At 50.1% G+C, this 14982-nt stretch overlaps 1 protein-coding gene across 3 annotated transcripts in view; it reads right to left on the bottom strand.

The window, feature by feature from the left end:
* LOC119450388 (protein lin-9 homolog) overlaps positions 1-14982 on the bottom strand; it is an 81159-nt gene that overhangs the window by 49652 nt on the left and 16525 nt on the right. For all 3 annotated transcript variants that reach the window (XR_007466427.1, XM_037713824.2, XM_037713825.2), the window contains exon 9: positions 3856-3989. Coding sequence is in view for 2 of the 3 variants with exons in the window: in XM_037713824.2 (XP_037569752.1) it covers positions 3856-3989 (134 nt within the window). In the remaining variant the exon portion in view is untranslated. The remainder of the gene's footprint in view (positions 1-3855; positions 3990-14982) is intronic.

The following is a 14982-nucleotide window of genomic DNA, read 5'->3' as shown; positions in this document are numbered from 1 at the left end:
TCACTTTTCTACACTTGTTAACGCACTAGAAGTCATCCAAAATCGTTCAGCTCGGTTCATTGTTTCTAATTATTCTCGCACCGCCAGTATCACTTCCGTAAAAAATTACCTAGGCCTCCCTAACCTTTCAATCGGAAGGAAGCAGGCCCGCTTATGTATCCTTCATAAAAGCTTCTTTACGAATCCGGAACTGACACGCACACTGTTCTTGCCACCTTGTTACCTTTCATCCCGCATCAACCATAACTTCAAAGTTCAAGTGCCGCTCTGCCAGACCAACATGTATTTCCACTCCTACGTGCTGAAGACATCCGAATGAAATTGCCTCCCCGCCTCCATCGCCAGCAACCCTGAGCATGCATCATTCAAGACTGTTATTTTGAACCTGTAACCCCACTCTTCTCTAATGCCGCAATGACACTGAGAGTATTTAAATAAATAAATTAATAAATTGCAATAGCAAAGATATTGACACTCCAGGCGCATTTCTGCCGTCGTGGTCACTGCGACGTCCTGTATAAAGTTCAAGGGCAATAACATCGTCCCCGCGCGCCGTATGCTATATGTGCGAGTGCAAGCGTGCGACGGTGAGCCGAATCGCGCACAAGGAAGGAAAGCGGGAAGCAGTGCGGGAGGGAGGGAGTGTGGCTTGTACTCTGGTAGCAACTGCGTAGTTTGCGCATTGGCGCGTGCTGTCTCTTGAAAGCAATCTGCAGATGGGACGACTTCGGGGTCGGTCAACTTGCGGTTGGCCTGCCACCACTTGTGTTGCTGCTTTGTCCTCGTATGGCGATCGGCAACTTGATCACGAGACGAACCCGGTACCTCCATAGCGCGCACACACCCCGTAGCAACTGCCAGAGGAGGTCAACACAGCGCACTTCGTGTGGCCTTAGTATCCAGTTTTGATGGCAGTTTTTTAAAAAAGAAAAATTATTTATATAAGTGTGCTATAACACGCACCGACGAAATATTCTGAAAAAATCCGCGACTTATACACAGGAAAATACGGTACCTCTTATTATTTACATGCATAACAGGTCCCTGCAATTAACCCTGTACCCCCCACACAATCTTCGAGGAAAAAAATCTGCATGTACAATTATGTGCGTAAATAACAGCATACACATCTTCGCAAGAGCAATTTGGCACAACTTTTGATGAAACACGGCAAAGCTCAAGAAACAACTTTGCTTTTTGTATATTCAGTCATCCCTGCCCTCACTAGTGCTATTTGTTCGCTAGGAGACTTCACAACAATGAATTCCCACCATGTCATGAAATTTGCACGAGCCAAATTGATCCAAAATTCGCAAACGCCAAACATTAAAATGCAATTTAAAATCAATAGCTTTCTTTGAGTCTTCTACCCACTTTGTGGTTTGTATGTTTCCGACCGTTTCTGGACAACTTGGGACCTAGATGTCACTCGTTGCCACCAGAAATAAATTAAATAAATAAAAATGTGCATCCAACGTTTGCTTTCAAACACTGGTCCCTCAGAGAAGACCACGGACACATGCCTAAAAAGGCGGAATAATCGTGTGCAAGCCAGCACTTGAACCAATTTAGCGTATTTTCGCACATATAATGCACACTTCTGTTTCAGAGAAAATGGGTCTGAAAGTTGCCTGCGCATTGCAATCGGATACGAAACCAAAACCTCGTTCACAGCGTTAGCAATAGCCTACTGTCAGGCGCAGCATCATTCCTATCACAAGGCGGTGACAGAGGACATTTTTGTAAACGCTGCTGTGGGTTCATTTTCTGCTTGAATATGACCTGGAGCGGTATTCTCGGTCAACCCACTTTCGGAAATACTATCACTTTAACTAGATATCGCGAGACTCGGTATTGGATGCGTCGACGCATAGTAGAACCAAGCTCATATGTTTTGGCAAAAACAAGAGAAAAACCAACAGGGAGAACACTCAAGCCCCATAAGCCAGCCCCCCCCCCCCCCCCCCCTAGATAATACGCCCGTGGTTGATATCTATTATTTAATGCGAATCATTGCGCGAATTGTTGCAGCATGAGATGCCAACGTGTGCCGTGCTGATGAGGCCCAAGCGGCCTGCGACGCAGATTGTAGTTTCTGCGGCTTCGGCAAGCTTACATCTGCGCTCCTTGAATTTGGACTCAGTCAGCTTCGAGTGGGACACCTTGTTAGAAAGTTATGAAGTACTCACTAGGTATGAATCGTAGCACAAGAAGCCGACACGAGTCAAACTGGTAAGGCTCGAGCGACCCGAGATGCACGGTGTCGTTTTCCTATTGCGTAGTGTTTTGAGATGGCGATAGGAAACAAACGAAATCTAGCTGGTAGGTGACACCAGGATATGATGACTAAGGTGCCACCAGAGCAAAACATGATGTTCACTTTGCGTCGCCTGGAGCAAGGAACGGCTGCATGTTTGGGCTATCCCCTATTAAAGGGGCCCTGAACCACTTATCGAAGTGAAGAAACGCATTTAAGTTAAAATAGGCTATTTCAGAAATAATTTGCCGCAAAAAGTACTTCAATGCGTTCAGCAGAAGCGGAGTTATTGGCAATTAAAGACGGCCTTCGCGGTGCTTCTTCTTACAGAAATGCTTACAGGGTCGTGGTGGAACATCAAGGTAAACACAATCGGCAACTGCTGGCGAAAGGCAGGCCTTTTGAAGGCTTCACCTACGCCACAAGACTGCCAGGCCACAGAGAAGCTCAACTCAGAACTGTGGAATGAGCTCCCCATAGACACCGTAGTGACCTTCGATGATTACATTGAGACAGCGACAGCGCAGCAGCTATATCCGCAGAGCTCACCAGCAAAGACATCGTGAATAACGCGCGTGAGTAAGAAGCAAGTAGTGATGAAGACGATGCCGACCCTGGATCAACGCATGATGAGGAAGAGACTATTTCCAGCTCGAATGTTCTAGTTTTTCTAGAAAAGACCCGATCATTTCTCGGGCGCTGCAAAGATGTCCCCGATGACGTTCACAGGAAGGTCGAGGATGTGGAGGCGTTAGTCCTGCAGCGCTTGTTGTCTACTCGTCAGAAGAAGGTTACAGACTTCTTCAAGCAATAAATTGTAGTCAAACTGTGCCCAGCGTTTTCGTTTATTCTTGACGTACCAACACAAGCATCTGCTGCAAAGGTACTTATTTTCGTTGCTGTGTTGCATTACTGACATGAAAATAGTGGTTTTTGAGTACTATGATACTTCAAAATAATTCAATTTGGCGTTCCCGTGAAGTTCGTTGTAATGAGATTCTACTGTCCATTGATTTTAACTACAGTTGAATCTGCCAAACTTTTTTGTGACTTCGGATCGTACCTTTTATCAGATTGTATATTTCTTGACACTTTTTTTCTAATAGATATAAATGAGGTTTTACTGCACATGGTTTTGTGTGAAAGAGTTGCAAGGAGCTTCAATTTAAGAATACTCTGCAGGACTCTGAAACCAAGACAGCTAAAATAAGTAAACACGCAAAGAGTACTGCGTACTAGCAGGTGCCAATCACGCTTTGTTGCAGCATGCTAAAACATTCTTTTTATCGTTTTCAGACTTTATAAAAAAATTGCTCAATTTCATTGATTTTATTTGAGCCACGCAGCAAGAGATCTCTCTGAAGTGCAGCAATGCCTGCAAGGTCACCTACGGTGTTAGCATTCACAGTTTCGTGCCGGTCGTCGTATAAAAGGGACATGCGTAATCTTGTGTCGTATAATCGAGGTTTTTAATGCACTATCTGTATGGGAAATTCGCCGTGACTGCACCAGCGCATAAATCCCGGGATGTTGCGAAATCGTGGGTCGTATAACCAGGACTCCAGTGTAGTTGCTTTAAATTAAAAGCATTCACTCACCAGGACTTCATAGTCAGGAACTGAATGTGTGCCAAGGCCTGACCGGTCGAACTTGGTGCGGTACGTTGCTGTCTGTGTGTCGACAGCATCGATCGACCCTTCAAAAAGCCCATCTTGTGGTTTTCTTAAACGAGCTGAAGGAAAAAAATATGAACAGCATTGAAATTTTACAGGTGTAGCTAGAAAAAACACGCGAACAGCAGCAGCACAGCTAAATCCAACAACAGAAATTGAGGGCAATCAATGGGATTCATGCGACAGTAATGCATTAGCATTAGTTTTCCCCTGTTTTGCCCCTGTTGCGCAATCCAATTTTGTGCACATAATGAGACCTACTAGAATTTTCATCGCATAGCCTTGGCACTGTTCCGTCTAGGTTCTTGTACAGGTTCCCTTGCATTATAGTTACCTTTACCTATACAGCACACAGAACACAAACACAGCAGCTAATGCGACTGTCTGAACGTGCAGCATGTATCCAGACTTGGCCTGGAGTGACGTGCATCTACTGAAGTGCAAACCCCCCTGTTCATCTTTCAGGGGTTTTACATGACAAAACCAGTTCCGATTATGAGGCATGCCGTAGTGGAGGGCGGAAAAATCAGTCGAGGCTGCGAGTGCACTGTTCGTCCGTCACCATGCACACTGCTGGGAAGTGTGCATGGTGCACACTTCCCAGCACCATGCGAGCAACCTTCATGACACTGCAAGTTTACACACTGTCTTCTGCAAGTTCATCAGGTCGGAGTGTTGCCCACATGCAAGCTTTCGCCGTTCCTAGCAGTACGCGCACACTCACAGACGTTTGCTATACGTGTTCATAGTACAGTCGAATCTCGATAATTCGAACTCCAAGGGGCTCGAAAATTTGTTCGAATTAAAAGAACTTATTTTTGTAGTATTCATGCACCATAGCATGATGTACGAATGGTGCGAGTCGTGAAATGCGGCGCGCAAGCACATAGCGAGCGAGGGCCACGAAACTGCCCACGCAGGTCAACTTTCGCTTCCCATCAACGGCAGAAAATGAAACTTCAGGGAGCGGGCGACGCCGGCACGGCGACGCGTGGAGACCGTCGAAGGTGAGGGAGGAGGGCGAGAGAGAAGCGGATTTGGCCTTGGCAACGCCGTCGCTTCGAAGGCAGTGGCTTCGGTGGCTCCCCTCACCCTCCCTCTGAACTCCCTCGTAGCTCCCCCACCTTCAACTGTCTCCGTGCGCACCCGCCGCCGCTTCCGCCGGCCTAGCGCCGGCTTAGCCCGCGCTTCCTGAAGTTTTGTTTTCTGTCGTTATCGGGAAGTTGGCCATCGCTGCTTCCCTCTGCTTGCTCAGACGTCGGCACTTACACGCGTGTTCCGGCGCGACGGTGAAACGGCGACCTTGCCATTTGAGAGCGAAATTTCTGCCGCGTTTTTTCCTTTTTGTTTTCCTTTTCTCCATGGCGGTGTCGGAGCAATGCCGGTCGGTGGCGCCGCCATGTGATTTGGCGTGCTGCTGAGGGCATTGTTGGTGTGCCGTATGTTCGAATTAACCATCACAAATGCTGTCGCGTTCGAATTATCGGGCGTTTTCGCCCATAGGAATACACATAACTTTGACGGCGCCACAACGTCAGTTCGAATAAACCGGAAGTTCTAATTGGGCGTGTTCGAATTAACAAGATTCGACTGTAGTTGCTGGCTTATACCTGCAAGCCCTGCTATACGTGCACTGCCGTCACAGGCAGGCAGCAACCTGTACGCATGATCTCGTGCCAGATCAAAGCGTATTCGCCTACGGCACAAAGTGTACTCGCCCACTGCACAAGGACAAGTGTGACAAAGGACTTGTTTTTTTCCCCCGAGCATTTTGCATTCTTTTTCCTTTCGGCGAACACACCCAGTAGCCACTTTTAATTGTTATAACCGACAATGCCGCACTAGAGTATTGTAAGCAGTTTATTTTACCATAGAACACATACAAACGTTGACAGTGCACTGGCTGCTCATTGTTATGTCGGATACATTGTTAAAACCAGTACAGTCGCCGACGAACTTTTCGAATTCTGAAAATTCGAACTTGTTGCATATTATGCACTTCAGCAATGCACTGTCAGGGTTCCCATAGAGCTCATGCATTTTCGCAACCAATTTTTCGGACTATCGGTCGTTTCAAGCCACGCTACCCAGTCTGGGAGGCCGCCATGTTGGATTTTCCGCTGGCTTGGCTTCCAGTAGCCCGCTCTCTAGCCTCCAAGATTGGGAGACGCACGCTATATGTGCACTATCCTCCAGTCTCGGAGGCCATGTAAACTCTTCCTTAGCTGACAACACACACCAGGGGACAGCACTTTTTCTTTTTTCTTTCAGTCACCACTATCGTCATAATCACTTAATTCGGGATCAGTTTAAGTTTTGGTTGCTATTTTGCACATGGTGTGTCCACAGTGCAGGTGTGTCTCGGAGACGTCGCATCTTTATGTGTGTTTGCGTGGCTTCACATTTGTGTGATCGGCGCCAATTCCTGTGCATCTGCAAGAGTCTAGTGGTGAGAAGCAATGGAGTTCGTTTCTTCGATCTCCATGGCGATCTCCGCCAACGAAGATCGCCAACGCGGTGATGCTCTTGTGGACAGTATAATAAAGTACGACATCAGTCTTGCGCAAATCCAAGCAAATCTGACTGCGTCTAAGTGTAGTATGAGACAGGGCATTATGAGAGATTTTTTTATGCCACTCCAAGCCTAATAAATTTTACTTTTGGGGGAGAACAAGTTTTTCAGACTGATTTTTTGGACTATCTTTCAGTCCTCGCGAGGTCTGGAAAGTGGGTCGGTGACTGTATCATTTTGACTAGGTATTTTAATCGCATACTTACTATGAAAAAATCCGCATATTTTCTAACAGGTTTCGGATATTTACGTAGCTGACCGTACACAATAAAACATGAAATTGAAGCAAAAATGCATTAACTTTCATCCCATACCCAACGGACATGGCAGTGAACAGCATGTTGCATCGCTCAAACAGCCAGATTTTTCCGGCTAAACATGATCACTCTCAATAAAATGTTTAGCCAGCAGTCTGCAATGGGTATTCTTTGGCACTATCTATAGATGCAGTACCTGTGTCCTTTTATTGAATTATACAGTAGAACCTCATTCATACGTTTTCAAAAAATACGTGAAAAATAAACGTACGATCCGGGAAAACGTTCGATCCGAATACAGTAAAAATTGAAGCTGACAAGCCCATATTGAGGTGCAAAGGCAGAAAACATTTCTTGCAAAACATAGTTACAGTCGAATATCGTTAATTTGAACTGACGCTGTGGTCCCGTCAAAGTTATATGTATTCCAATGGGCGAGAACGCTTGGTAATTCGAGCGTGAAAGCATTTGCGACGGTTAATTCGAACATAACTGCGCACCCACAATGCTCTCAGCAGCACGCCAAATCACCTGGAGGCGCCTCCGACACCGCCATAAAGCAAAAGCTTAGGAGAGACCCCTCAACGCCGCGCGGAGAAATAAAAAAGAAAGAAAAAAATACCACGGCGAAAATTTCCTCTCTAAATTGTAAGGTTGCTGTGGCAGCGTCGCGGGGGAACACGCGTGTACACGCCGACGTCTCAGCCAACGCAGCAGCTGCGGCGCAGAGGGAAGCAATGCGGAGGCCCAGTCCGGCCAACGAAACTGCCCACCCCGGCCAACGTTCGCTTCAACGGCAGAAAACAAAACATAGGGGAGCGGGTTAAGCTGGCGCCGGGCCAGCGGGCGCACACGGACAGTCGAAAATGAGGGAGCTACGAGGGCGTTGAGAGGGAGGGCGAGGGGAGCCACCGAAGTGACCGGGTTGCCGAGGCCAAATGCGCTTCCCTGCCGTCCTCCTCCCTCACCTTCGACGCGGTCACCGTGCACGCGTCGCCATGCCGGCACGGCTCGCTACCTGAACTTTCGTTCACTGCCGTTATCGGGATGCGGGAGAGAGAGAGAGAGATTGTGGTTGTGAAGAGGAAGAGGCGCTATCGGGATGCGAGCGTTGGCCGGCGTGGGCAGTTCCGTGGCCCTCGCTCGCTAAGTGCTTGAGCGCCGCAATATTTCCCGACTCGCACCGTTCGTACGTAGCACTATGGTGCACAAATACCTCAAAAATAGGTCCTTTTAATTCGAACATATTTTCAGGCCCCATCGAGTTTGAATTATCAAGATTCCACTGTATATTCTGCTGGTGCGTCACACCCTTGGACGGGAACAACTCCTTTTGCGCACATTGCAGACCCTTGTCCGCATTTTCGTTGTCTTTCGTGCGAAAGAAGCTTTCCAAGGCTTTCAGGCCAGCAAGGGCTTCGGCGAAGGTAGCCAGTGGGCGCAAGCCTTCGTTCTCGCCGCCGTCTTCAGGCGCCTCGTACGCCACCACCTCCGCTACGATCTCGGCGAGTCGTAGCGCCCCGCGCCGTGAGCGCCGCGTCTGCCTGTTTTCGCCGCTTAGTAGTTCGCGTTGAAGCGAGGGGCGAGGTAGCGCAAAGGTCAATTCGCTGCGAACGAGCAATGCAGAGAAGTCGCGGAAGGGGGGTGGGGGGGGGGGTGAGCACTGCAGAGAAGTCGCGCGGCGGCTGTCTGCCACTTAGCACTTCACAAGCACATGAGAGCGGCCTTTTTGCAAATCTGAATGATAATTTTTCGCTGCAGCACATATCATAGGACCGCAGTTTGCCACAATGCTGAACATTGCAGTCGAATAATCGTATTTTCCGGGAACGTATTAACCGGAATGTATTAACACATTCCTCTATAGTGTTATGTTTATTTTTCGCGATTGCGAACGTAGGAGCCGGGAAATCGTATTAAGCGGGAACGTATCAGCGAGGTTCTACAGTATATGAATATGTTTCATAGCAACATACTTATGTAGTGGCGAAGAGAGTCACGAAATATTGAGAGAGGATAACGACAACCGCCAGCCCGGAGAGCGCGAGACAGCGACCGACGCTCTTGGGCCAAGGCTGTTGTTACGTAGCCCTGCTTGTAAATAAACCCTCTTAGAGTTTGGTGGAAAGGTGCTGGGTAGTCTCCCAACCTGGAACTACGAAGCCGTACCCTGCCTCCAGTGCCAGCGATGCCGGAAGAAACCACCCCCTAAGGCCCCTCTCAGACTCCCTTCCCCAATACATTGGCCCCGGCAGCCTCCTTACAATTACAATTACGGCACCATCTGCTGCAATAGATCGAACTAATTTTTTTCCCTCTCCCATCGCAGCAGATGCACAAATTACTGATTTGGTCACGAAGGTATACACAGATATTAATTGGCCAACCAAGTAGCTTTTTTAAACTTTATATGATCATGCATGAGTGTGTACGCTCCGAACAGCCCCAAGTTGGAGAACTACTTAATTGTTTCTAATGCTCCCTTTGTGCCTTTAATAAAGCACACTTTATAATGTGCAGTGTAATGACAGAAACTTTCTGATGTTATGAATACTAGGTTGCGAAAATTGTTTTATATTAATGATGAGCAGGCAGCACATTACAGTCAACGACTGATTTCCCGAACGCCCAATTTTTCAGGCATGACTGATATTCGGATGCCTTCACGGCACCGCCACGTACCCCATACCCATAGAGTCAATGTATTATATAGGAATGTCTAAAATTTCAGATGCAAAAAACCTTCACCGTTCGATTTTCCGGACTTTTTGCATTGACCGCAGGTCCGAAACGGCATTAATCGAAGCCACCACTGTCATTATCTCGATTGCCTCGCCACCTCGAATCGGCACTCTCTCACGCACATCCGCTGGCAGGCGTAGCCACCACCGCAGGAACGCTAGGCCTAACTACTTCGACATTTGCTACAAGCTTCTTGCTGTTCAGTGCCGAGTTTTTCATTGAAATATTCGCTGCTGTTGGCAATGCTGCCGACTCCGTCTTTGTAATCCTCGCCATTGGCTTCAAAGCTAGGAAAGCACGACGCGTTGCAAAATGCCGGTTCCCAAAAGTCAGCTGCACCTTACTACAGCAGTGTTACGCGATGAAGTGTATAAGTCGGAAGGGGCAATTGTCACGGGACACGGTATGTATTTCTTAATTATACACGTATGCAATCACAGTCTCCTGTCATAGAATGAGCACCTATATGCCTAATAAATGTACTGGCAGGCCTTTAGAGCTATTTCGGACGTGCGTGTGGCTATTTGAGGCCTTCGAGGCAGTAAAAGGCATGCATTCATTTTTTCAGACTGCCCGATTTTTCGGACGTTGAAATTATTCCCAAACATTTTTCCCAACACAAGAGGATACCATGCAATTTTTTAAAGTTTGCCCAGAGCTTATCCTGTTTGTGGGATGCCTTTGCACTTTATTGGTGATTACGTTCCTTTAGAGGCAGCACAAAGCAGCAGCAAACTTGGAACAGTACAGGCTGAGATGCAACACATTTCGTTTGGACGCTTAGATCAATTACATTTTTAGTGACTTCGCTGCTGCCAATCTTATCTGCTTTAGGAACTTGGCTGATTAAACTGATTCACAGCAAGTACCCCTCTGGCATATAGCACGCTGCGCTGAAAGAAAGAGGGCAGGGCCGCTATTTTGTAGCGATGCCTTTCTGATGCTCATGCATTTTTGCGCATTTCGCGCTTGGTCAGTGGTCAGAACGACGGTCCGCTCACGTCATCAACGGTATCAGCCGGCCATGAGCGGTGGATGATAAGAGTAATATAGAATAAAGCATCAGGCATCGCTACAAATACTGGCCCAGGCAGCACGGGCATCACAATTCCTTTTTGTGTGCATTTTTTTTTCAATACTGTGCAGCTTCATCTATTTAATACCCTTACTTTTCACTAAACTTCATGTTGCATTTCTAAATTCATTAACTTTAAAGGGGCCCTGAACCACTTGGGCTTGGTAAAAAAAACAGTCCGCGGATAGCCTATGCTGCTGTGAACATCGCAGCCACATTTTGCAGTCGTGCGTGGCACATGGATCTTGCAAGCGGTGCGCGAAGACACCTTTCTCTCAAACGCTCTCTTTTCAACAGAAGCCTGCTCCTCACTCTTTTCTGGGCGCCTTGTTTCGTAATATAGCAGATACGAGGCTGCTACTGGCCAATAGCTGACATCAATCGAGGAGGATGTTTGGATCAGTGTGCTTCTTCCTACTGTTAGTGTGTACAGTGGAATCTTGATGATACGATCACGGCTAATACGAATGTCCGGATGATACGAATTGTTCTGTGGTCCCGGCTGAGCCCCATTACTTTGCATCGTGGTAGAGAACGGTCGTTACGAATCGATTTTCGACCCGCGCCGGTTGATACGAATAAACGCCGCCCCACCGACGGCCGCGAAAAAGAACAGCGCGCAGTCGCACGCTTTCTCCCTTTCTCTTTTGGTGCGGAGGCCGCGACTGGGCGTGAAGAGTTTGATGCGGTGGCGCTTTTCTTGCTTTTGCGCGCGGCCGCCGCAGCGAGCGAAGGTTCAGTGCGGTCTATCGCTTCAACGGAAACTGAGCGGCGTAAGCACAGCGCATACAAAGGTCAGAGCCGTGTGGAGATCGCTTTCAAGATACGGTGCACGCGACAACCCCGACAGCCGGCACAGGCGCAAAGTACAAGAATGCATTTGTTGGCAGAGTAGAAGCCGCCCCCCTCCCCTCCCTCCCTTTGCTCCTTTCGGTGGGAGATTGCGTTGCCAGTTACCCTTGCGCCCGGGTGCAAGATACGCATTTGGTGCCCAGCACAGCGTCGCCCCCCCCTCCTTCTCATGCCCCTCCCTCCCTCCCTGCCCGCCCCGCCCGCCCCGCCCGCCCCGGCCCGCCCGGCCCCGCCCCGCCCGGCCCGGCCCGGCCGCCCCGGCCCGCCCCGGCCCGCCCCGGCCGCCCCGCCCCGGCCCGGCCCGGCCCGGCCCGCCCGCCCCGGCCCGGCCCGGCCCGGCCCGCCCCGGCCCGGCCCGCCCCGGCCCGCCCCGGCCCGGCCCGCCCCGGCCCGCCCCGGCCCGCCCCGGCCCGCCCCGGCCCGCCCCGGCCCGCCCCGGCCCGCCCCGGCCCGCCCCGGCCCGCCCCGGCCCGCCCCGGCCCGCCCCGGCCCGCCCCGGCCCGCCCCGGCCCGGCCCGCCCCGGCCCTCCGCCCCGGCCCGCCGCCCCGGCCCGCCGCCCCGGCCCCCCGCCCCGGCCCCCCGCCCCGGCCCCCCGCCCCGGCCCCCCGCCCCGGCCCGCCCCGCCCCGGCCCGCCCCGGCCTTTCGCGCGACAAAAGCAGGGCCGGGCTCGACTCCATGGCGCGCCCGGCCGTGACGGAAGTCGCGTTTGCTCTCCGCTGTGCGTTCGCTCTCCGTGCGTGAAGGCGCGCGTCCCCCGCGTTAGAGGTGCACTTTCACTCGCACATACGGCGTGCGGTGACGATTTTATTGCCCTTGGACTCATGCTCCTCCGCATCGCCTTCGTTGATCTCCTCTCCCGTCAGTGGGCGCACCTCGTTGAGAAGCGTGCTCGCTGCCGCCCTTGTTGGCGAGATTTTCCAGCGGAAGCCGCATTATAACCGGTATTTCGTCTCACGCGGCTGCACTGTAAGCGGTATGCGTATACATGGAGTTCTATGGGAGGGTAAACAGGAGTCGGAAAAGGCCACGTTGTAGCCAGTTCTGCGCTATAAACAGTTACGTTATAAGTGATCTATACTGTAAATGCTTTTTACGTGCACGTGCCTGAGTGAGTTCACCTCCGACTATTTAATTTAGCTAGATTTAATTGTGTTTCGATGATACGAATTTCGGCTAATACGAATATCTTTCGTGACCCCATGAGATTCGTATCATCGAGATTTCACATGTATTGCCAGTTTAATAAACGCTAAAATAAGCAAAAAACTGCTTTCGAATTTCGATAAAAATTACGCAATTCCGGAAGAAGCCGATTATCATCTACTCATGCCTGATTAGACACCTTGACGGACTTCGCTTCGTATTGAGCTCTTGATAGTGCTTCAAAATACGCAAGTTGGATGTGGCAACTATAAGTAGGTCAAGCTGATGCAGGACAAAGCAGGTCTGTACCACGTGGCACGGCCAGACCGAGCACGAGCGTGCACTCAAACCCCGTCATGCACAAAGCAAACAGTGTGTGGACGCACTACAGTTGCATGTAGCTGCGGCCTGCTACATAGCGTAGATACCGCGGTCACCGCAGGTTGCCATATGAGTCCGCTGGCTGAGCGCACTGCGGCTTGCTGAGGGCAACCGCGTTTGGTTTTTGGCACATCTGAAAGCGCCAAAATCAGAAATAGTGGCATTTACGTGAACCTCCACAATCAAATTTGAACTGCTCACCACGGTGACGTTCAGTAGGTGGAGTGTTGTGGGCACACCCTGCACTGCCGTAGCTTTCACAGTACAAATCATTCAGTGAAGAAGGAGCGGAAGAAGCACCGCGAACATTATGTTTGATTGCCATTAAGGGGGGACACGGCTCTTTGGGACGAAAAAATCGCAAAAAAATCGACTTTTGGAAAATGAAATTTTTGAAATCTGCAGGTATTTTCCCTTAACTACACTAAGTTTCTTCACCCTTGAATCAATATCTTAGCCACAACATCACTTTATTTTGTCGATACCTGCAGAATTACAACCGAAGTTATCTCAAAAACGGTACTTTTTTCGCGAAGCGCAGTTGCCGTTTCCCGCATCGTAGCGCGGACATCTTGGTGTCATTTGAAAGGGTGATCTTTCGTCTTGAAATTCGCGCCAACTCCGGCACCATGCTGCCATTGGCTTTCTCAAAGTACTGCGCCAAAAAAAAGTCCCAGCGCGGCCCCTTATTGGCTGTTTAGCGCACGTGACCTGTGCTCGGCATACGATTGGCGGGATTCCTTTCTCGTCGTCTGCATGCGCTCATCCGCGCGGTCGGTTGTGCGCCATCTTGTCCGAGCGTCGAGTCATTGAGAAGTGAATTGACACCGTGCTACGCGATGGCCCGTAAGAAATTCCATACGAAGAATACTTTCGGTGCAAAGAAGGTGCGACGTGCGCTTATCAACAACTTCAAGAAGCGTAGCGCGACACATCCGGACGTCGAAGTCGTCGCGTCCCCCTCTGAACCCGCCTCTGCTGACACCGCCGATGTAGGCCTAGGCCTAACAAGCCCGTCGCCGTGCGAAGGTGTCGAAGGTCACGTTCGTCACGATACGAAGTTTCTGAAGCCCGCAGAAGTGGAAGAAAGCAAAAAAAGAACCAAAGAAAAGCTTCAGCAGCTGTCGTCCACTCCCGCGACGGAAAGGAAGCGTTATCTCCTGACTGATAACACCGATGCCGCAGCTGAACCCGTTGAGCCGCTTGATGGGACCGTGTTTACTATAGTAAGTTTAGATGCGGTGAACATTCTGCTTGCGCGAATGAATTGCAACGAATGCAGTGGCGGGGATATGAAAATCATCAGAGGTGAGCACGAATACGGACTCTCTGTCAAGTTAATTCTTATGTGCGGGAACTGTGATGATGTTACGTCGACGTGGAGCTCGCCGCGCATCCGCGGTGAACAGAAATCGAACCCGTTCGTTGTGAACGTTCTCGCCGCTCGAGCAATGCAAGCAACGGGAAACCGGCAAACAGCCCTCAATGATGTGTTTTCCACGATGAACATTAGCCGTCGTGGACTTCACACGAAGACGTGGCAACGCTACGTCAAGGAAAAGCTGACTCCCGCCGCCGATCGTGCTGCCCGAAAAGTGACAAGCGAGTGCGCGCGCTCGGTTCGCAAACTTTACAGCGAATTGTGCCTCAACAACCCCGGGAACATCACGGTGTCGTACGATGGGTCGTGGATGACCCGCGGACACACCTCTCACATCGGCGTCGGCGCCGTGATCGAACTGTTTACGGGTCTTTGTTTAGATTACGTTGTCTTGAGTAATTTTTGCGCGGGATGCGAGACGGGCCCAAATGAAAATGATCCTTCTTTCGGAAACTGGAAGAAGAATCACCAGTGCCCGAAGAACACCGAGAAAAAATCGGGAGAAATGGAAGTGGAGGCCACCCTCATTTTGTTCAAAAGGTCCCTCGAACGGCACAACCTCCGTTACACCACTATATTGAGTGATGGGGATAGCCGTACCTATCTTGCACTGCAAGAGGAAAAAGTTTACGGTTATTTGCAAATAG

This window comes from Dermacentor silvarum, chromosome 4 (genome assembly GCF_013339745.2).
Source record: "Dermacentor silvarum isolate Dsil-2018 chromosome 4, BIME_Dsil_1.4, whole genome shotgun sequence".
In the NCBI taxonomy this organism is placed as follows: domain Eukaryota; kingdom Metazoa; phylum Arthropoda; class Arachnida; order Ixodida; family Ixodidae; genus Dermacentor; species Dermacentor silvarum.
Note: the sequence above shows the minus strand (reverse complement) of the source record. Positions and strands in the feature narration are given on the sequence as shown.